Source organism: Spermophilus citellus (assembly GCF_964194105.1).
Source record: "Spermophilus citellus genome assembly, chromosome: 15".
In the NCBI taxonomy this organism is placed as follows: Eukaryota; Metazoa; Chordata; class Mammalia; order Rodentia; family Sciuridae; genus Spermophilus; species Spermophilus citellus.
In genome coordinates, this window is record NC_138195.1 from 85,393,068 (window position 1) to 85,417,440 (window position 24,373).

The 24,373-nt window shown below is 37.0% G+C and overlaps 1 protein-coding gene across 1 annotated transcript in view; it reads right to left on the reverse strand.

Moving 5' to 3' along the window:
• The window catches only part of RAB11FIP2 (RAB11 family interacting protein 2), a 37,763-nt gene extending 17,924 nt beyond the window's left edge, over positions 1-19,839 (reverse strand). Inside the window, exons 1-3 of the mRNA XM_081268872.1 lie at positions 19,392-19,839; positions 14,219-14,661; positions 13,030-13,498 (exon numbers count right to left, since the gene is read on the reverse strand). Of these exons, the coding sequence (XP_081124998.1) occupies positions 13,030-13,498; positions 14,219-14,661; positions 19,392-19,744 (1,265 nt within the window). The 5' untranslated portion in view covers positions 19,745-19,839. The remainder of the gene's footprint in view (positions 1-13,029; positions 13,499-14,218; positions 14,662-19,391) is intronic.
• Between the last annotated feature and the right edge of the window lie 4,534 nt (positions 19,840-24,373).

Consider the following 24,373-nt stretch of genomic DNA (forward strand, 5'->3'; position numbering starts at 1 on the left):
AACTTTCTTTGCCATCTGAACTTAAACTTAAAAACTCAGATGAATTTTTGCATCATATCTCTCTTTATGTAAACAGAACTTTTTGTTACTTGGGGCAGTTTTTTTTGCTTACCCTGTTGCTCTGAGCAGACACTAGCCTGCCATCTGTCACATATACTAGTAATTGTTGTTTTTGTTTTGGCTTCTTGTGATCAAGTCCTTCTGATTTTTGAAGTAAAATGGTGGAATTAGGAAGAAGTGATGAGAACGGGTTCCAGCCTCTTTGGTGGGACTAGAATCAGCACAGTCTCCATCTGTCTATGAGATTAAGACCAACTCAGCAGTCTTCATCTACTTTCCCCTGTGAGGAGAGGGTGAGGAAAGCCTGGGCAGAGGAGACTCCTTCATGAGGGTGAGGATGAGGTGACCCTGGGCTTCTCTGGACCAGGTGAAAAAGGCTAGAGTGCCCACAACACCCTTGGCCAAGACAACCCAAGGTGAATCTTTCTGTGTCTAAGAAAAAGCCATGTCCTAGAAAGGAAGCTATGGTGCCTTCTGATCCCAGAGAGGCCTCAATTGCTCTTTAACAACTTGTAGCAAGGGCCTTGGCCAGCAAGATTCCCTGCTCTGCAGAGCCTTCAAGGTGTGCATCCAAAGCAGCCAGACTTCTCAGGGCCTCCCTGGAGTGAGGGACAGGCTCCTACATATACTTTGTTTTGACAGCAGAGCTCCTGGTGACTTGAGGACTTTTCCATATTCTACATGCCACGCTGAGAAGCCCAGCCTACAGACACACTTATCAATTAAGAGTGTGTTTCAACAGGGCTATGGAATTATATTTTCAATGGAAAAGAATACATTTTTGTATGAGAAATAATACTCTCCAGGTCCCCCAACAAATGAATAATAATCTTATTAGAAATTGTAAGTTATACGACACACACACACACACACACACACACACACACACACACTCAGCTTGTTCTAAATGTTTCTTCGTAAAGAAAAAAATACTATTCAAGAACACAGGTCCCCACTAAGTTAAAGGCTGCAGCTTTGATATACTTGAGTATCTACAGGTTCCTTTGCCATTGTCCCCATCCTGTAAGTGATATAATTGAAATTACTTTTCACGGCAAAAAGATTTTGTTCTCCATCTAAAATGACACTTAAGAATGCAGTCTCTATAATTTTGTCATTTTTTAATGCAGAGTAATACTCCATTGGAGGGAAATGGATGGCATTAGAGCAGATTATGCTAAGTGAAGCTAGCCAATCCCTAAAAAATAAATGCCAAATGTCTTCTTTGATATAAGGAGAGTAACTAAGAACAGAGTAGGGAAGAAGAGCATGAGAAGATGACTAACATTAAACAGGGATGAGAGGTGGGAGGGAAAGGGAGAAGGGAAATTGCATGGAAATGGAAGGAGACCCTCATGGTTATACAAAATTACATACAAGAGGAAGTGAGGGGAAAGGGAAAAATAATACAAGGGGGAGAAATGAATTACAGTAGAGGGGGTAGAGAGAGAAGAGGGGAGGGGAGGGGAGGGGAGGGGAGGGGGGATAGTAGAGGATAGGAAAGGCAGAATACAACAGACATGAGTATGTCAATATGTAAATCAGTGGAAGTGTAACTGATGTGATTCTGCAATCTGTATACGGGGTAAAAATGGGAGTTCATAACCCACTTGAATCAAAGTGTGAAATATGATATATCAAGAACTATGTAATGTTTTGAACAACCAATAAAAAAAAAAAAGAATGCAGTCTCACTGGCATCTTTGAATTCATGCGTCTCGGTCCTTTTTAGACACATATCAGGCAGGCAACATCAGTGTCCCTGTTGGGGATGTTCATACAAGACAATTTCTTAGTATCATTCAAGTGTGGAGCCGCAAACTATTCATACTTTATTTAAAAATTAGGTACAAATTTGAGTATAAGAATTCCTAAGACGTTCCTAGGAATAAGTCCCATCTCCACTATCTTTAATAGTTTTAGGTAGGCTGGGTCCTTGACAGTCCCTCAAAGAACTCATCTTTTCCTTTCCCCAAAAGCCCTTTCTTCTCTCTCCTCACAGATCCATCCTTTTGAGATGCTGCTAATTCTACCTACTCCATAATGCCTAGGCTGTCTAATTCTGTCCACCTACCCTCCTGTGACTTCCATTTCTATGAGCACTTACCATGGAACCACCTATTAGCACTAGTAATTACATATTTTGTATCAGACACTCTGCCTTATGCATTCTTTGAATCAAAGAATCAACAGAATTCTTACACGAGAAAGGAAAGTGATACATAACAAAGTAAGGATAAAAATTTTTATCCCTTATATCAAGTTTGAAAGCAAACATCTTTATCTTAGAAAGTCACCTTATACCTACTGTCTCATAGTCCAAAGACACAGACCCAAAGGAGGTGACATTATAAGATCTTACCTATGTCTATAAGTACAAGAGATATTCCACAAAATAACTTGATGACAATATAAGAATATTTAATTTTGGTCATGTATTTTTTGATCAGTAAGGAATAGATTAGACTGACAGAACATTAAAAAATATAAATATTACTTCAGACATATTAAAGAGACTGCTCGGGCACTATCATATACTCTTAGTGAAAAGAAAAAGGAGGTACTTTCACGTATAAAGAAATAAAAGAGCCCTCCTCCAAATCTTGGTTATAAGAGACACACAAGGCCAGGCACGATGGGATGTGCTTGTGATCCGTAACTTGGAGACTGAGACAGGAGGATTGCGAGTTCAAGGCCAGCCTCCAGCCTCAAAAACTTAGTGAGACCCTGTCTCAAAATAAAAAAATTTAAATAGGGCTGGAGATATAGCTAAGTGGTAAAGCACCCCTGAATTATATTCCTAGTACCAAAAAAAAAAAAAAAAAATACACTAGTCTTGTGTAAATTCCTAAGTCTGCTATGTACCCCTTTCCCAAAGGGGATTCTGAAATGTTCTAAGAAATTTTCAATATTACGCTGCACTTATCCATCTTATTATGAAAGTTTGAACTGCCTTCCTGAAACAATTCTAATATAAGATTTATTTTTAAATTGAGAATATATTATTACTTCGAAAAATTCCACCCAATTCATTGAAAACAATTGATACGTTGATGCTGAGTGAAACGATCATAGCAAAAGCCCCATTTTCAGACACCCTATGTGGCCAACACCACCCTCAGCACTTCCTGTGCATCCACTAAGACTGTTATCCCATTTTACAGTTCAAAATATGTAGCTGTGAAAAGCTGTAAGGTCATACAGCTATTACAGAGTGCCAAACCCAGACCTGACTAGACTCCCTTCAGAACATTCTTTTAACATTGTAAAATCCTTGTAACATTGTAAAATGTTACATTGTAAAATCCTTCACTGGAAGAAGTGAATGAAACATACTTGTGAATCCAAACTTAAAAAATAATGTTTAGCATGATTTTCATTTTTAATAATTTTGGGTAATTAATTTCTTTGAAGATGAAAAATCTTTGAGAAACAAACACATTGTATGCATCCAATAAACAAAATATGTGATTAACCTGAATAGCCCTATTCCCATACCAGGCTCCATAACAAAGAGTTCATTATACTTAATGTTGAGCTGCTGCAGGGCACTTGCTAATTGGCTCCTTGGTCGCCTACAGTAGCAAACATACTTCCTCAGGAACCTACCAGGCTGAGAATGACAGACATAGATATTGCTCCATAACTCCAACTAGAAAAGAAATGGTGAAATTACTCAGTGGTTAGTAGGTAAAAACATAATAGTGTAGTCACTATTAATAAAATATCCCTTCAAAATGCATCTAACCATTTTTTAATGAGCTTTCTTGTTATTTTCTAAAACAGAGGTGTCTATCAACTCATTCCCCAATGCATAAAATCATGTTCAATGGTCAAGACCAAACGCAAAGGTCTCTTCCTCAAAGGTTACTTCCCAACTTTCAGGAGACTTAACTGCTTTTTCCTCCACCTTTCCACAGCAAACTTCACTTTCTTCTGTTCAACACAGTTCATTCTGTATTGATTATGGGTCATTTCTTACTGTCCTCTCCATTGCTGGTATGGCTAGGATTTAGTGCTCCATAAATACAAACCTCTAGCCCTAGTGCAGCTTTACACACATTTGTTTAACCATAAACAAAAACTGGCGATTTGAATTGTTTTACTCTAAGAAGGCCAAACTGATTTAAATAATTGCTGATACATATCTAACAGATATTACATATTTATGTATACTTATATAGTAACATTTGTGGGGTTTTGGCAGTACTGGGGATTGAACCCAGGGGTGCTTAATCACTGAACCACATCCCAAGCTCTTCCTTTTTTTTTTTTTTTTTTTTTGGAGACAGAGTCTCACTAAATTGCCCAGGCTGACCTTGAACTTGCCATCTTCCTGCCTCTGCCTCCCAAGTCATGGGGATTACCTGTGAACCACTGCACACAGTTATAGTAACATATTTAATACACAAATCAAAGAGGAATAATTCACCCTTAAAAATGTAAGTTCAAAGACACAAATGTCAAATGTCTGGATCCTATTATTCTTAGAAACCAATTAAATATATATAAGGAAAACTTTCTTCATTATCAAATTAACTGCTTCATTTTATATCACCAGAAGCTATTTTAAAAACCCTGGTCACGAGGTAACACTACAACCATAAATTAAATACACAAAACCATTATCTATATTTCTAAAGGTGAAACTTTTGTTATTTAAAAAAAAATTAATTATTGTCAATGTGGTCTCAGTGGCCCAACTGGAATGTTCTAGGCACAGAAGAAGAGGGCATCTATTTGAGGTGGTGCACACAGAAGTAAGAAATATAAATTATTCTCTTAATGAGAAACTACCAGAAGGAGTGCAATAGGCTCAAGATTTGGTAAAGCCAACACCACTGGGAAAAAATGCACATAGTAATTACAAAGCTAAAGTGAAAACACTTTACATGCATAAATCCATAAGCAGTTATTGAATTGGCATTCTTGTGTTCAAAAAAAGACAGTTTATTACGGTTTGAAAAACAAACTGTCAAGAACTGCTACTGTTTTGATACTAATTTGCTAGTCTCAACTCATAACACATATTCCTGGTCTTTAACAAAGATGCACAATAAGACAGTACCTCATGGGGGGGAAAAATAAAACACCTCAAACCTTTCCTTCAATACTAATATCTAGACTATAGACTTGACACTGTTGCATTAAATATGTTTTTTTCCAAGTGCTGTTTTATAAAATTTAAGACACACCACTGAAATAATTATGATTGCTTCTTCTCCCCTACCACCGCCCCATTCACCCAAAAGTAGAATGGGCAAGTCTCGTCTATTTTAGCCCAGAAATATTTCCCAAAGATGTTCCCTTCTTTTCCACTCTCACTGCCAACGGACCTGCACCAACTTAGTTCAATAATCATAGCAGCTTTTTCACTAGTGTCCCTGTCATTCTCCTCCCCCTCCCTGCACCACAAGTACGCCATGCTTGCCAGGCTATCTGAGTCATTAGCTCAATCATCACAACCCAATTTAAAAATGTCCACGGTTCCCCAGTATCCATACAAAAATCCAGTCTTTAGCATGAAATTAAGACCTAATATTTACAAATCTTTTCTTCTATAAGTTTAAGAAGCAGGACTGATATCTTAATAGTCTGATTTTTTATATGGCAAATACTCAAAAAACAGTTATAATGGAAATATCATTTGATTATCAGAGCTGAAATTCAGAAAAAAAATTATCCTGATAGACTGGAGTAGCCACACTGAGACAAGAAGCCATGGAAAGAACTATAAGATTCACAAGGGGTTTTGGATATTTCACTTTCAGAGTATAACACATGTGGGAGGTTTTTGAACCAAAACTCAAGATTTATACCCTAGCAATATAAAATAGCTACAGGAAATAACTATATCAAATATTTGCAACTGGGAATACCATCAACTCTCAAACTTAAAGGTATTATGAGAGCCTGATTGGAGGAACCAGGGCTAACAAGTAAAAAATCAAATTGGCACTAGGCATTCTCCCCTCTGGCCTAAATCCTGATCATTTTAATGTCAACAGGGGAGCAAAGTTAGTCTAGAATAGACATGTTAACCTACAGACCACAGATGAAAAACATACAATAAATGTTTAAAACAAGTGAGAACCATATAATTTGTGTTTCCAATGTATTTTTCTCAATATACATGTTCATTACTGGCAATTAACAAAGAATGTTAATCTATATTAACAAGCTCCCCTGCTTGTTGATTTTATAAGGAAATAATTCTCTCAAACCACACTGAACCAAAAAGCTCACATATTGATTTACAAAAATTAACACACTGGGGTCACTGGAATATAATCTTAATACTTTCCTATCAGAAATCTCCAGAGGACTTACAGACTCTATCTTGTATTTGATCATATCCTAACAACCTGTTCTCTTTAACTACTGGACTCGCTATGTGTTATCCTGTGTCCAGTGCCTAAGAGCTCGTTAATTACCTAAACTATATCTCCATAGGTCTTGTTAATTACCCGTCTCCTGTCTCAGAGGACCTTGTTAATAACTTGTACAGTCTCTCTAAAGAGGTCCTAACAACACATTAAAATTAAAGATGCTTTTCTTTTAGCACCTGTCAAGTGCTGTAAATTGAGAAATTTTCACATCAGTTTATTAGCCTACAGTAGTTTTTGTGGGTTTTTTGGCTTGTTTTCTTCTCTCACACATAATTTCTCTATATCTCAATCTTCTCAATCTCTCTGCTTAAGAAAAATAACAAAGTTTGTCTTTTTTGTTTTCAATTTTAAGATTATAAATATCAATTTGCATTATCGAGTTAGTAAAAGGATGGCATGGTTAGTACCTGCAAATTAACCCATTGGGAAATGCACCAATTAATGAGACCTATATAATGAGTATTAGGATGACAAAGGGTAAAAAAGTTTCAAGTAGTCTCTGGGGAATTAAACAGAGAAGTTCTAGTTAGTGTTATGGGAACTAATCACATCATATATTTCATGTTCACGGACACTGCTACATTGGAAACATTCTGCAAATCCCTGGACACTAATGGATTAATGGCTCTAAAAATCATCTGAAGAGTTTGTGCTGTCTGTCTCATAAATGAGGCAAATTTTTGGCTGCGTAAAAGATTTACAGCCTACTATGAATAACAGGCAAATTATCTTTAGACAAATATGAACAAAAAGTAATTATTGCTATTAAAATAAATGTTATGCACAATGAGGTTTATTATGTCAAAGATTGAGCTTTAAACTCATTCAGGAAAAAAAATTGTTCGTAGGGGACGTTATAAAAATGAAGTTTTAAAACCTATGAATAGGATCTTTTCTTTAGGATCATTTATTTACCATTCTTCTTAAAATCAAAATGTAACCTTATACAAGACCATTTTTTTCGTGGACATTTTATACAATTGCATAATAATGGTTACCTGCTAATAGGCCTATTGTGATTTTTTATTTGGGAAAATTAGAAACACACTTAAATATCCATTCTGGAAGCCAATGTTTCATAGTTCCTGAGAAAGGTAGGACACAATAATAGATAGGAATTGATGAATTTTAATAGGATAAAAAAGAGAAAGAGGGAAAGAGATCAATCTGATGTTAAAGGCACTCTGTCATGCAAAATTATAAAATATGAGTGATGAATATGAGTTTTGATCTTAGAATTGCCCTAAATGAATTTTTGGCCTGTTCATCAGCTAAGAGGAGGCAGGCTCTTGCATACAGCAAATATTACAAATGGAAATACATGCTCTAATAAAATCAATCATATGAGGAATGATATTATAAAACAAACCAGTAAGTTATCCTAGGATAACTAAAAATTTGTTACCTGGTATTCATAATTGCAGTGAAGCTGAAAGTAATGGAAGTGGAAGGAAGTCACACACCTTTGTGCCCTAAGCAAAATTCTCTGGTAAGAGTCTCTCCCATTCATTGTTTCTCTGACTGGCTGCTCCACTAACCTCAAATTATATGAGCTTATCACAGAGTAGGCTTATATTCTTGACTTTTTCAAAATTTCAAAGTAAGACATAGGTAGCAATTTCTTCTGTATGTTAATAAAATGTCTGAACTAGGTGGTGTTCTGAACTTACTCAGGGAGTCTGGAGCTCCTGATAAAAGCATATACCACAGTTCCTCTTCAGTTGTCCACAGGTTGCACACCATTCAGCACACTGATACCCTGAATATTAAATAGATATTTCTATCTGGTTTTTACTGTCCACTCTAATTTAGGTGCTTTTTACCTATTCAGCCAAATCTCTTCTCTTTGTATCCATTTTAGCCAAGCTGACTTATCAACTCAGTTAGGGTCTGTCAGCCCAGTAAGCAAAGCTAGTGGCGCCAAGTTGCCTTCTGTTCAAATATGAGTTTATTAGCACAACCAATCATCAAAACAACATATTCAATACTTACAAAAAAGGTGATACAACTTCAATCAGCAAGTTTCAAACTTGACTGACAATCAGCAGGAAGTTTTTAAAATGTTGATTTTTTTATTCCAGTGCCCACTCACTAAAGATTCTAATTCCCTCTAAGGTGAGATCCAACAACCTGTGGTTTTGGAAAAAAGAAATCTCCAAGAAATTGTGATGGTCAGCATATAGGACGTGCACTGACCTAGGTGCTGGGGGCCTCTAAGAAAGAAAATTCAGCATGACTGGTAGGAAGTTTCCCAGCTCAGTGGAGAAGACTTTTAAGAACTGGACACGATAAACATCACATAGCAGTTTCGATTTATGTAATAACAGAAATCGAGAAAACAAAAACACCTGGTTATTATTCAGGAAAATATTATAAGGAGAGATGGACTGATGGCACTCAGAGACAGGTTGAGTGTAGCCCACAATTGAGCCCAGGAATGGAGATGGCATGACTTACCAGACTCTCAAGTTAGAGAGGTACACTAAGAAAATTAACTTACTAAGAACAGAATGAGGAATAGTAAATGTTAGATAGGTAAGAAAAGTCTGAAATACAGTAAGCCCTTAATTCAGAAAGAAGAGTTTGGATTTGGGGTTGGAAACCAGTAGTTCTTAAGTATTTTTGATCGGGGTTTTCTTAAATAGAACAAAAGGTACTATAGTTTACATACCCTGCTTAGTAGGGTAAATAATGTTAATTTCTGTAACAAATATATAAAAAAAATTTCAGCAACTTAATATTCACAGAATCTTTCTTTCAGTCAAAGTCCAACTTGTTGTTCCTGCTCCAGGGCCTTCCACACACATGTGGGGGGTCTAGCTGCTCCTATCTCCTGGCTCTGCCCTCCTTAAAGAACCCCTGCATTCAGTTGCTGCTGGGGCAGCAGTCTATACCTGTTAAAGGCCAAATAATAAATATTTGGGTTTCTCAGGCCATATGGTCTCTTACGCAACCATCCACTCTACCACGGTAGCACAAAAATAGCCACCCAAAGATGCAGGCGGCTGTGTACCAGCACAACTTTATTTACAAAAACTGCCTGCAAGCCAGACTTGGCCCACAAGCCTCAGCTGCCAGCCCTGGTCTGGACCTGTGGAGGACTGTGTAAGAGGCTTAGAAGTGATATTTATCTTTCCATTAGCTCTTTAATAAGGTAGAACTTAGCCACTCATCCCTACCTAAGAGAAGGGTCTAAGCTATGTCCCAGCTTAAAGAAAAAAAAAATTTTGAAAACACCCAACCATTTCCACTTTTCAAATTATTTTTGATAATTTCTCAAAATCAGTGGTTATAAACAAATTATTTAAAAGGTATAAGAATCATACAAGCATATTTGTTTTTAGAAAATGATATTCTGTAGATGCAAAGAAGAGCTGCTTTACAAATTGTGGGACAACTATAACAAATTAGTTGATGAGTCAGTTGATAAATGGTAAAGGTAAAACTCGATGATAAGTATGTCGTCAATCTACTTTTGTATCAATAAATAGAGTAGCAGCATTTTTGATACACAAACAACTCAATACCAAATATAAGCTGATAAAACATTTTCCTGAAATTTATAAAAATTCCAACTATTCTCTCAATTACACTGCTGTAGTTCTACAGATGCCCAGTGTTCCAGCCTCCAAACTTCTCAGTAGAAAACTGACCTTGTGTCAACCCAGTTCCATTTTCTTCCGGGTACACAACTAAACTATTTCTTAACTGATTGCAGCGGCACTGGGACATGACTGAGCCCTGGCCAAGGGGATGTATGGGGTAGCAATGCAAACCACTACTAGGCCTGAAACACAAAAATGATCCACCTGTGATCCTCCCCTCCCTTTCCCTGCTGCAATGATCTTGGAGGGCTTGTGATAAATGGTAACACTACAAGAAGGAAGAAGCCTGAGAGACTATGTGGTGCTGAATGACTGCATTAAGAGAGCAGCCATGTTTTCCATCCCCCCTCCATGTACTGTTTTGTGACAGAAGTGAGCAACTTTTACTGTGGTGAGCCAGTGATATCTGGAGTTGTTTATTATAGCTAGGGGAACTATTCCAAACACAGAAGCAAAAAAGTATGTTTTGTGATTTCCAATGTGATTCCTTCAGGCAGACTTCATTTGCATGAAAAAATAAAAACTTCTTAAAAAAAAGTTCCTTAGAAATTTTAAATTGTTTGCATAAAGGAAATTCTCTAGTTTTAATCATAAGTATTATTCACTTAGACAGCTATCGCAGAGTTTCTCTGTTCCTGCAATCTCAGATGGACCAATCCCCTCAACAAAAACCAAGTGCAGCTTCACAGCTATATATTCCCCTTCAGCTTTGTTCAGTGTTCTCACAAAGACTAGTCAGAAGGGTCCAGGAGACTGTAAACAGATCTATAGTACTATCGGAAAAATAATGCACAACGTGTGTCCTTGTGACTTGAGTCTATAGCCTCAAAAGTGACTTGGATATTAACTTGAGAAATTCAAACAGTCCCAAGTAACTGGGGGATGATACTGGGAGGATAAACAAGAATGCTGATGCTGTTATGTAAAGAACACACTATCTTAACAGTATCTGCCCAAATTCAACCCAAAACAAAGCTGCTTCCTAAAAACATGAACTGTATTCCTTCTCTGGGTCAACTTACATTCAACTCTTCTTTTTTACACTATTAACTAGAGCTACCCCTTTATTTAAATGTTTCACATTTACCACAAAGATGGATTATGACAGAAAATGAGAATCTTCCAGGAATTTATACACTCTGTCCTTTCTGTCCTTATATCTGCCACCTCCTAAATATGAAGAAAAAGGCCTTAAAATTTAAAAAACCTATTTTTATATACATGCAATCATTTTCTACATACATCATGAAACAGTTCTAATTTTAACAGGAACAGTAATAGTGAAGTAACCCAACCAAAGTCTTCATCGAACAATAGGTCACACGTACTTTTAAAGCTTGTGGCAATCCATGAGTGCAGCCCAAGTCCAGGGCAATTAAATATATATTTACTTTTATAATTATTTTTCAAATGCTAACATAAAATATTATTTTTCTATCATGTCCCATCTTCTTGCTTTTCATTAACTCTAAAATTACTGAAATTACTCCATCTCTAAGTTATCTCTTATCTTGCACAGTTGTTTTCAACAACATTCTGCAAAAGAAAGGTCAGTAAAAGTGGAGAAAAGCTAATATATGTTTATTTACCCCTGTAATGTAGGACTTAGTGAAAGACGTGAAGGATACTACATGAAATACCAATACAAAACATTTTAGAATAGCACTTCAAAACTTTTCAAGAACACATTGACACCAATGATAAAAATTTATTTATCTGAGGTATAGTCTATAACAAAACTGAATGATGCTTCTAAAACCACAGCAAATACCCATTTATTGATAAAAGAGAATGAAAGAAATACGTATTTCCCTTCCAAAATTTAAATACATGGCTTTTGATGTGATGGAAGATGCACAAGGGAGGGGGAGAGCAGAGCCTCCAAGGGAGACTGTCACACTACCCTTGCTGCTTACAGTGGGACAAAGCAAAGAGCTTCGCATGAATAAAACGACTGACAACACAAAAACACAATACAGGTGGGGTATCCCTTACCCAAGATGCCTTAAGCTTTTTGGATTTGGGAATATTTGCAGACTTTACAGGTTGAATATTCCCAATCGAAAAATCCAAACTCTAATAAAACTGTTCCAAAATTCAAAATTCCAAGAGTTCCATCTACTATAAAACCATTAATGCTGAAGTCCACATTTCTTAAGGAAGAGCATTTTGGATTTTAGATTTTCTGACTGGGATGCTCAACCTATATTACTCACCATTTAAGGGTTCCCTATTTGGGCTAGCTTTGTACTATGTACTTCATGAGCTATTTATCCTCACTGAATCATTCACACCTACAAAATTCATTAATTGCATTTAAATATATACAGTTCCAAATTCTAAGGAACAAGAAAAAGTAGCAGTATATATAAAACTGAAAACTCACGAGTTTGAAATTCTAATCTTTATCATAATGATTATTCCTATGATTATAAATCTTCATAAAGATCTCTTACGTATTTACAGTATACATGCGGGTCACTGAATTCCAATGAACATTCACAAAACTATTCCTAAACAATCATTTAGTAAGGATATTTATTAAATCTATCCTGAAATCATCAGAATAGAAACATTAATATTTCAGTACTAATTCTTAAACAACAGACTATGTGCCGCTACTGGTTTACTAAACCTCTCTAGACAGCCCAGGACTTAATCCCTGGAAAATATCTAGGAATACATCTCTGGCTTGCACTCACACCCCTGGATTATTCACTGTCACCATGTCTCATCAAAAGGCATGCTGTTTCTCCAAAGTTTTGGTGAGTTTTGGCTTACATAAGTGAGAGCAGACTAGGGTAGGGAATAAAAATCTTTTATCCTTTTAATCCTTCCAAGATAAAAAGTTCAATTCCAAAGATGTATGCAAAATTACTTGGCTCTATAAGCAATTATAAAAAAGAAAAAAATTCCAAGCAAAATAAAAAGAATTTATTTTATAAATAGCACAACCTTCCCCATTCAAAACTTACCTTGAAGATGGCATCATATTTGAAGCCCTGAATTTTGTTGTAAACGGATTAGTTGAGTCATAATCAAAATAGTCCTGACGATTTTCATTACATGCATTAGGTGACTTCAAGTCACAAGGGCTATCAGATCCCCCATTGTTAAGTTTATCAGATCTTCTGCCATCTTTTTTCCCAGTCACTCTCTCAAAAAGGCTAACTTTCTCCCTTTTCTCTCTTTTATTTTCTTTTCTTACTTCAATTGGTTTTGAAAATAAATTCATGCTGCTGTCCCATGATTCACTGCTTTCTTCAAATGGATTTTTCTTCCTTGGCAGTGTTGCGAATTTTTGGGGTAATGAAGCAGTCACATTTGTAAATGGGTCATTTTGTCTTCCAAAAGACGATTCACCTTCACCCACAATGCTGTCAGGTTGGTTCATTTTAGAAGTATCAAAGCTTAATGCTCTTCTGTGTGGAGACTTAAGACTTCCTACAAACAATTTTGTAGTTAGTACATAATCAGTGACACATTACATCATACTATTTGACACATTCTGCTGCTTTTAGAATGAGTGCAATTAGCTATTTAAAGGTATTAACCTTAAAAATAATCAAGGAAAACAATCTTAAAATGGAAAGGTATAACGTTCTGAAGTTAGGCTACTAACAATTAGTGTCTTATTAGACGATTAGTAATTTACTTAGCTCAGAAACCATCACACAAACAAACAATAATGTTAAAACTAGAGGACCCACTGGCATGATAATGCTAGAAATTCTCAAAGTTTGTTTTTGTTTTTTGGCTTTTTTTCATCATTAGCATTAAATTGACTTATTTCTGAACATTAAAGTTTTTTTCCCAAGAACCTTATGATGAAATTGAATGTTCATTTATGCTTCAGGCTTTCAAGGCAGGAGAAACAACAGTTAAAAAAAAAAAAAAAAAAAAGAAAAAGCCAGGGCATGAAGAGAGACTGAAACTCATTTTATTATCACCTAATAAAATATATAAAAATGCAAACAAACTTTGCTTTCAATGAACTTATCAAGGGTACAGTAGACACTCAATAATTGATAGACGACTAAATCTATAAAATACTACCATGAAACGGCAATTTTAGTTTTTCAACTTTAGAAGTTACACTTAAAAACTACAAGAGTAATTAAGACTACTGAGGAAAGACTACACTGGAAAGAAGGTACCACTTACCATTTTCTGGAACAGCTCCAAAGGACTCTATGTGGCGTCCAAGAAGATGTGTGTGACCTACAGCACCAGACTTCAGTTTCTCAGAAGACATGTGGGACCCCGTTAAATCAGACATTGAATGTGCAGAAGAGAGACGCTGAGGACCCAAAAGAAAAGGCTTTTTTGGTTTGGATTTCATCTGTATTTCACCACTTGAAAATTCAGTACTGGCATCAGGCATGGGAGTACTTGGAATGATTGCAGAAGACGTATCAGAAAATGTCCCATCATTTTTTCTACCTTTCATCTTATCTTTCAATTTTGCAAAAGGAGATCTTGTTTTGTCCTTCATTGATAAGTCAAACATACTTGCTGTCATATTGTTCCTCATAAATTGAATATTGACCTTTATCTCACCCCTGTTTTTGACTCTTTTTCCTTGTTTGGATTCTAACCTAAACCACCTTAAAAAGAAGAAAAAAAAATATGTTGTAACATGTAATGAAGAAAGGCTATCAGACCTTGGCATATACACACAGTTCTTTAGGTAAAGCTACTGCACACATCAGGGCAACCGAGCACTAGATGAGAACCTGTTAGCCAGAGTGTTTGTGGTTTCACTCATTGTTTCACTTTAAAAAACAGATCATTATTTCTGTAATGTGACATGTACTGAAGGAACAGATCTTTGTCAAGTGTAAGGATTTTGGATAAGTCTTCTTTCACAATTTGAAAATTACTCATCATCAAAAATTCTTATCAATAATAGTTAATATATTTCTATATGAGATAAGTGTCACCAATGGACAGAGAACATTTTTTAATATTAAAATACACTGAGGCAGAGACTTTGAAAGAATTCACTAATTCAAATTATTTTTGAGTATCATAAAAATAATAAATACACTTTAATAACATTAATATTTTGCCCACCCCAAAATATTACTCATGTCAAAGTATTATAAGAATTTTCTTAACACTTAAAACCACTACATACAGTTTGCTAATCATTAAACTGTGAATGATGTAATTTAGATTCATATAAAATGGATCAGTCTTTTCTTAAAGAAAATATACAAAAATGAGTGAAACACAGAAAGAGACAAATAATAAATCCTATAAATTTTTTTGAAAAGTTGAAATATTTCCTATTAGAATCTATTTGCCTCACTTACTATTGCTACTGTATAGCATATTAGAGTATCGTGCTGCCCATTTTTAAATTATGTGTAAGAAGCAAAGTTTACTTTGGTGTTGTCTACAATATTCTTATCCATGAGAAATTCTCCAGTTGTTGGTGTCACAACTGGTCATTTTACAGGGCAAACAGCCAGAAAACTGCAGAATCAAGTCTAGAAAAGAACTCCTATGATGTTTTCACATTACTTAGCAATGAAGCATGATATCCATTCCTGCAGACAAGTTATTTAAATATAGCTTTAATCAAGTGTAACAAATTTTCTTAGCTACAAAAGAACTCTGATCTAATTTTACATTAGTTCTTTCTCTCATTGTTAGCAACAGGATGTACCAAGAGAAGGCTGAATCAAATGGGAGACTGGTTCACAGTCCTTTCCAGGAAAGACAGAAATGACACACAACATCTACACCAGCTACAAGCATGTGGGATTTCCATGTGTATAATGAGTCAAAGTAAATCTGAGGAGAAAATACACCAAAACCCAAAAATGGAAAGTGGGGAAAACAGTCAAAATTCATAGAATTTTAGAAAGAAGATCAAATAAAATCATTTGTTTTAACATCCTTATTTTATAGGTGAGGGAATTGAGGCACAGAGAATGATACACAATTTCCCAACGTCAGAGCAAAGTCAAAAGAAAAAAAAATAAAGTTGATGAATAACATCTGCAGGAGAATAGAAGTTCTTCCTTATTTGATGGACCACATGTGTTAATAAGGTTAACCACATGGTGCCACATATTACAGGATGCTGCATTTACCAGGAGATGTGACAGCCCAAAATGAGGCAATGCAGTTCTTTATTGCTAGAGTATAAGCTCTTTGAAGGCAGTTTGCCTTGCACTACATAAATATTCAATTTTTCATTTCTAGAATCACATTCTTAAAACCATCAATCCACCATTTTGGACCTAGATAACTTTAAAGAATAAAGCAATCAGTGTCTGAATACAACTATAAATACAGTACATTTTCTATCCCCCCACAAAGAAGAAAAATAATCTGCAAAGAACTCCGACAAATATACTAGTTTAAAAAATGGCAATGACAAGAAGCTTTAGTGGCTTTGTTTTGAAACCTACCTAAAGGGAAAGGCTTCAAGACTCACTCCTGAGATGTTTGTTTCCCCATCAGATAAAAAGATAAAATGAAGACACAGCATTTGAGGTTCACTGAATTAATGTTGGTTTATTTCGTTCTTTTTTTTTAACCTCTAGAGTACTGGGTTTAAACTGTATATGGCCTCTGTTCAATTTTTTAGTGGGCACAGGTCCATGTTCAAAAACCACCACACATGTGGGAACTATTCCCAAGCAATTGGTGCTGTGTGGTCAGAAATGGGACAAGATTGGCAATAAGAGTGCCAGAGGCCAGGACGCAGGTGCACTGCAGAGACCCATGCTAAAGTCCTAAAATCTATGTATGCTAGAATCACACCTAACTCTAGGGACTCAAATTGTTATTACTTTTTACCAGCATTTTTTTAAAAAATCAACATCACCTTCTATTATAAAAAATCAATGGATATTACATAATAGCATCAACAATTTTACCATTCTATTATTAAACATTGTATTATATCTTAAATCTCATACCAGAACCAACCCAGACATCCATTAAAGGTGGAAATACACAAGTACTCTTTACACTGCTAGGATTTGGGCTTGGGCCCTTTTCCCTTCTCCTTAAAAAAAATATATATTTTCAAGACATGAAAAATATACATAAAATAATAGTCTTAACCATCATGTTTCAACACAACTAGAAGACATGATGTAAATACTTGTCTTCAGTGTCAAAAAGTAAAAAGCGTCACACCCAGCAGTTTCATGGGACTTCTAAATCAGCTGGTAGTCTTCATCACTCATACCAGTTTTCCAAAAAGCATTTGGGAATATGCTGACAAGGTTTAGCAATGTGCAGAATATTAAATATCTTTCTTGCAATACACCGGTGGCTGAAATCTGTCTCTTACTTTGCCACGTGTACAGCTGTGCTGGAAAAGGAAGCTATTAAATATATTAAAAATCTAGAATTATTACCAATAAACATACCTCATCAAATACGTGGTCCCCATTTAGCCACAAAGAAAATGTTAAGGGTTTCATAACATATGAAAATTGCTTTGAATGCAATAACATCACAAGCTCTGTTGATAACATTTCAAAGCATTTTCCCCAAAAAAGTTCTAATCAATTTTATATAGACACTACATTATTAGGGCATTGCTCATAGCCAAATTTATTGTAAATGTGACACTGCCAAGGAAAGAAAGAAGAAGAAACTTTAAAAGGCTATTTCATCCTTAGAACTTTGGGTTCATACTTGGGCCTACTTTAACTTGAAAAATTTATGTTCCAAAGGCCTACAGTACATTATTCCTCAATAAAAGTACTACTTAAGTACAGTAAGAAATCTGAAGTTACAATATACTTAAAAGTTTACATTCAAAACATTTTACACAGTACATACAGAGTCAACCCAAATTGGCAATTTGAAACAAATTCTTTGGTACTTACTCACTTCTTACTTTAAATTTGATGAAGAACCCTTTGGAGGAAACTGAATACAACTTTTTAATAAAAAAGTATCAAATAGTTTTCTTTTAAAAATCATTGATAAATATTTAACTTTACACTTTGTAAAAACTTTTTCTCCCCTTTAAAATATTCTCATCTCTTCAATTAGATTAAATATTTACCATTTTTCTTCTTGCATTCCTAGTATTTTTTAACTCTACTTTTTTACTCAAAGTGTATTAAATCTTAGAAAAAGAACAGATTCAAAATAAAACAAAACACTCTGATCTAGAGAAGTGCAAACACAGATATGTTCAGAAAAAGGAAGAAGTAGTTGTTTTAAAATATGTTTCAAACATAAAAAATTTAACATGAACTTAACAATATCATTATGAAAAAAAGTTTCTCAAAGGGTAAATAAATTAGTTACAACTGAAAGAAACACAGGGCTGTTTTGGAAGTCTAAGTCGTCTTACAAATTCCACCCAATTTTCTCCCATTAATTCCATTGGTCTTAATTTTCTCTCAGACTAGAAATATTTTAAGAATGGGGTATATATATTTCTTTGTTTAAAAAGCATACTATTTTTTCAATTTTAGATATAATTGCTTGTCCTAATTTGTATTGTAATTTTTAAATTGAAATATATCTAAGTCAAGCATGAAAGTCACACTAAAAAGGCCATGTTTTATTGAAGAAGTCATTAAATCACTAAATCACAAGAATTTAATCACTGTCTGTAATCTTATAGCCATTAATATGATCTAAACACACTAGTTTTGCAGAACTAATTCTCAAGTAATATAATAACAACTCTACTATAATGCAAATTCAGAGGAAAACATTAGTGGGTGCAAGATTGAGGTTTGTGTGCACTTTTAAAACTGTGTTTTATCTTTTAACAGCTTCATACCCTATCAAGATGTAATGACCCTAAAAATCGGCTGGGCTACAATAATAGACAACTGTGTTTATAATGCTCAAATTAAATACTGAGTTTTAAATTTGATAATTCATCTTTCCACAGCCACAGAGTTCAACATACATACAAACATTACATTGGCAGATTTAATTTTCTGATTTTCCATTTCATGAAAAGTTGTAATGTTTTTTAAAAATCATAAATTACACCTATATCAGTTTTAGTTGGTCAACAATGAGATCCAAGCTTCTTATAAAAAGTAAAATAATGTTAATTTTCTCAAGTCATATTAACATTCTTAAAATCCAATCAAAATGTTAGAGGTAAATAATACATATTTACCTCTAACAGAGAGAATGGGTCATTAATCACTCCATTTAAAAATTGTTTCATTACAAGGACTATTTTTAATTCAAGTCATGCAAATAGCGTGCTTAAAACTGGCCATATTTCAATCCAAAATTAATCCCCCCCCATTCAAGTAATTTTCAGGATCAGAAAATTCATAAATAAGTAAAGTGCCCCCAAATTCAAATAAATTACAAAACTTACTCTGTTTTCCTTCTTTGTTTGTCCTCAAAGATGTCATTGAGATTGATTGCCACCTGCCCTAAAAATTTATCCAGACCCACCAGGGACCTGTGCATAACTATGAGGAAAAGAATGTATTTCTCTGGATTCCCCTGCATTAGCAACCCAGGCAGCTCAAAGGAGGCCTCTTCCTTCCACACTGGCTCAAGGGTTTTTTCAGCTACAGAGGTGGAGTACTTTTCCTTGCCCAGCTGAATTATAGTGTATGTGTCATTGGTGCCACTTTTGCCTTTTGGCTTCAGATCTTTGGCTTGGAGCACTGTGACCTGCACGTGGGTTGGAAACCACTTTTGGGCTTGCTCGGACAGCATCATTCTGCCCTTTTTCTCTGCACCGGGTTCTGGAGCGCAGGGAGTGCCCCTCCCGTAGGGAGAGCCTAATTCCGTAATCACTGCATCCTAAGGACACTCGACCCGGCCGGGCCGGCTGGGGTTGCCCAGCTACCCTAGGGCAGATGTCAGAGCGCCTCGCGGGGGGAGCCCGGGGGCACGGCTTCTCTGGGGGTCCCTTTCCTCTGGAGAAGCACAGGGGCCCACATCACCTGGCCGCGCCGTCCAGGCCTCCGCGCGGACCCGCGCGACTCGCGTTGCCACCGTCCCCCGGTGCCCGCCCGGGGACGGCCCTGGGCGGCGGCGGCTCCGGGGCCTGCGGGCAGGTGAGGCCTGGCCGCTCGGGGGCTGCGGAGGTGGGAGGCGCGCCCGGCCTCCCGCCTGCCTCCTGCGGCCAGGCCGCCTCCGCCTCCCCACGCCTCCCGCCCGCCCCGCTCGCCCCGCTCGCCCGCCGGCCGGCCCGGCTCCTCCTCCCAACCCCGGTAATACGAACCGCCAGCGGCTCGCGCGGCCTCGCTCCCTCTCGCAAACCTCTCCCTCCTCCTCCCCCTCGCCTGGGCTCCTCCTCCCGGACGGGGGCGGGTCGCCCGAGGGCGGAGTGGGACGGGGCGGGGGACGCGGACGCCCCGGCGCCGGCGGGGCGCGGGACGGGCCTCGAGCTGCAGGGCTGCGGGCGCGGGGCTCGGCCTGGCCGGGCCAGCGGCTCCTAGCACTGGGCGGGCGGCGGCGGCGGCGGCACTTCCGGGTTCGCCTTCTCCATGTTGATCCTGGGAACGCGAGGGGCGGGGCCGGGCGGGGCCGCGGGGTCAGGGGTCGGCGCCTCCCTGGTTGCCGTGGAGACCGGGGCGCGCGGCAAGGGATGCGGTGCCTGAGCGCTCCCGCTAGGTTCTTGGTGCTGCTGGGGCCTGGCCAGTGCTGGTGTTTGCATGGTATGGACCACAAAGGCCGACAGAAGGGTCCTGGAGAGATCTCCAGGATAGGAACCACTCCTGAGAGGAAATCACCAGGCCCTGGGGACCGCGCGAGCTGGGGAGAGACCCAGTTTCAGTCTTTAAGGGCGGGGAAATCTCCCTCGCTGACACAGCTGGAGTTCCCTAGTAGATGGAATGGGTCCTCTAAATGTAGGAAACAGAATTTCTCCAACCTCTTATCCATCCTTTTTGAAAAGAGAAGATCCCATCAATTTAATAAAATGGACATACTCCACCCAGTCTTTGGGGGAAAGGAAGATGTCAAAACTAACACAGACATTAATTAAGACCTCAGGAGGCACTGAACTGGCATCAGAAGACCTGATACTGTTCCGACCTTTACCAAGATCAATCTATGTGACTTTGGCTGAGTGACTTCCCCTCCCTGAACCTAGGTTTTCACTTAAGTAGAACAGGTCTCCATAGTGTCTCAAACCCCATCATGACTGTTGGGACCAGCTGAGAAAGCACCTACCCCTGTACGATAACCACCAACTGCATTACCTGGATTGTGTGGAGGCCACGACCCAATTTGGGAAGAAGAGGCTGGAAGAAGTATACTGGAAAAAGTATAGGTGAACTTTTCCTAATACAATGGCACATAGTTTCAAGGCTCATTTGCTCTTCTGGTTCTCAATTAAAAAAAAAAAAAAAACTCTTATGTCCTGCCTTTATTTCTATTTATGTCTTTCCAAGGAATTCTTGGAAGTTTTTTAGACTACATTGTATATCATGGAAAGCCTTCATAAAGCTTAGCATGCAGTGTGTGTGCCAATTTATTGTATAACTTAGTGCCTTTTCTCCCATTACAGGACTAATTTTGAGAGTAAAATAATATGATAGATGTAAATGCACTTTTTTCAACTTAAAATGGCCCCCAAATGGGCAAGGTATCGTGTTTATTGTTTTCAGGCTAAATTTTAAACTTCTCCAATCCAGGCAGAATTTTCCATCCCTGGGAGACAGCGAATGAAAAGGCCATGTGTGGAAGCAGAACAGAATTATCGCACTGCGCATAGCATCTGGATCCCAGAGTGGGCAGTTGTCAACTTTAAAGAAAAATATTCTTAGGGATTTTTAAAGAGTACATTGGAACCATCAGTGGTGGAATTTCACCAGGATCTCTAGGGAGAAATAATTTGACACCTGAAACTTACAAAAGCAAAATAAGCATCATGAAATCCAATTTAATTAAGTTTAGAAGTTTTATAAATTGCATTTTTAAAGGCTTCAAGTCTCTATTAAATGCTGTAATTAAATAAACAATAGATGATTAATTATAATAGTGAATGTGTGTTTCTAAAGAGCTTAAATTGTTTGGTAAGCTTTATTAATGATTATAAACTTGTTTACAAGTATCATTTCACTCATCTCTGAAATATGGCCATCTCTGGGGTAGAAGCTGGCAGCTGTAGTTCGCAGCAACGCAATAACAGACTCCAACACAATTCAGAGAATACTCTAAAGGCAAGAGCTAACCAAATGGAATTGCTAACCTTTCTTCCTGTAGCACCTAAATTTCTTTTTGAGTTTCCTAAAAGTTGAATAGAGCCAAGATCATTCAGTTTCACTGCTGGCAAGATCAGACATTATGACTTAATATTTCTAAGGCAGAACAAGAGAATAGCATATTTTTGCCCATGGGGAAAGCAAATAAACAAATGAGTTAAGTAGAATCTTGAATTATGTTATAAAAGGGAAGAAATTTCCTAGTGTTTCTCTCATTTTATTATATTAAGAAAATAAAAACTTGTCAGTTGGGTCAAGTATATGGTTGACTCATAATGAAAAATAATGTCAATTACATAAGATCTGGAATCAAAGTGGTTCTGCCAAAATATTTTACTAAGATAGACATGGACAGTAACTTTAAAATGATACAAAGGATTGCGTGCATAAGGACAACATACCAGAATTGAATAGAGCCACATTTTTTTTTGTTATCCTATCACTGATGATATGTCCGAAAATGTTTGGTACAATTCCAAAATCAAGAGCTTGGGAAAATAACATTTTATGGGAGGAAAATGCTGAAAATTCTAATTTTAAACTGTTACAATTCTTGCTGCAATGAATAAGGATGATTTTACCAGAAAGTTAAAATAGTCAACATTATTCCCTAGGAGTGGAGGATTTCACAGATGAAAACATTTATTAAGTGCTGCACCTTTCAGTGACGTCCCAGAAGGGAACTTACTCCAAGCATTGCAGAAGATATTCCCTTTGGACATTAGCATCTCTAAAATCAGGTCTTGCAAATCTATTGTAGGACAATTATGATGCTCTCAACATTTAAATAGCCCACTGAGTCAAGAGTGCTAATGCTCTTATACACATTATGTAATGGGTATTAATTCTTTTCCAGATGGAGATGTAAAAACATCAGCAAGAAGCTTTCCCAAGGTATCATTGCAGCCTTCAGCCTTCAGCCTTCAGGTACATACACACACTTCAAATGCATGTACAACTGAGAAGTATATAAAATTCATAGGGGCTGGGGATGTGGCTCAAGAGGTAGCCCGCTCGCCTGGCATGCGCGGAGCGCTGGGTTCGATCCTCAATACCACATAAAAATAAAATAAAGATGTTGTGTCCACCGAAAACTAAAATAAATAAATAAATATTTTAAAAAATTCTCTCTCAAAAAAAAATTCATATATGTATACACACCAGAGTTACACTGGAGGCAGATCAACGTCCATGGAACCAGTCACAAACTAAAAAAGAATTGGACAAAATGATCTGAAGTTACAATGGCAATGAACTAGAGTTGGGAAATTTTGGTAATTGTTTTGCTTTGTTTTCATCACTGGGCTGATGAATGTGTCTTCGGGGATTGGGCAGTATATGGATGCAGTCTGTGATGCATGAGAAGCAACATGGTATGCGGTGTACAGAGCTCGAGTCAGCAGCCTGGATCTTAATCCCAGGTCTGCCTATTACTAGCTACATCGTATCTTTGGGGAAGTAATTTTTCTTCTCTGGGCCATCTGTAAAACAAGTCTGTAATAGCAGCCATCAAAGCATCCTCTAACATTTAATAATCCTATGTAGTATATCCACAGCACAAAGAAGCAAATTGCCTTATAATTATCTAATTGAATTTGGAAAATAAACTAAAGTAGATTTCCTTTTTATGTAACTTATTAATGAAGGATCCTCTAATTCAGGAAGAAAAAAAATATTCTTCAAGGTGTCCTAACAGTTCTCTCTATCAAATGAAAGTAATTAATGATCACAGAGGAAATATAACTTTTATTAATAGGCCCTGCATGAGGAAATTGACACCAACAGCTCAAGATTTGGAAGAAATTACATGTAAGTGGTAGTCTTTTGAAAAGCCTTAAACTTTTTACTTGTAGCCCTAACGATAACCTCTATTCATATTATTTGTAGCTTCTTAAAACTGTGAAAACATGCTGAGGAGAGTAAAAATTTAGGGAGTAGAATATATATGTGTACATAAGAATGTTTTGTGTGGATGTCTGTATTCTTTTTTTCATGGTATACTATTATGTTATACAATTTTGTCACCTCAAAAAATCAATGCACATTGATGCATACAACATAAATTGATGAGATGACTAAGCCCCATTTGATCTTTTGTCCTTCCAAAGGACAGTTGTTTCCAATTTTTCAACTA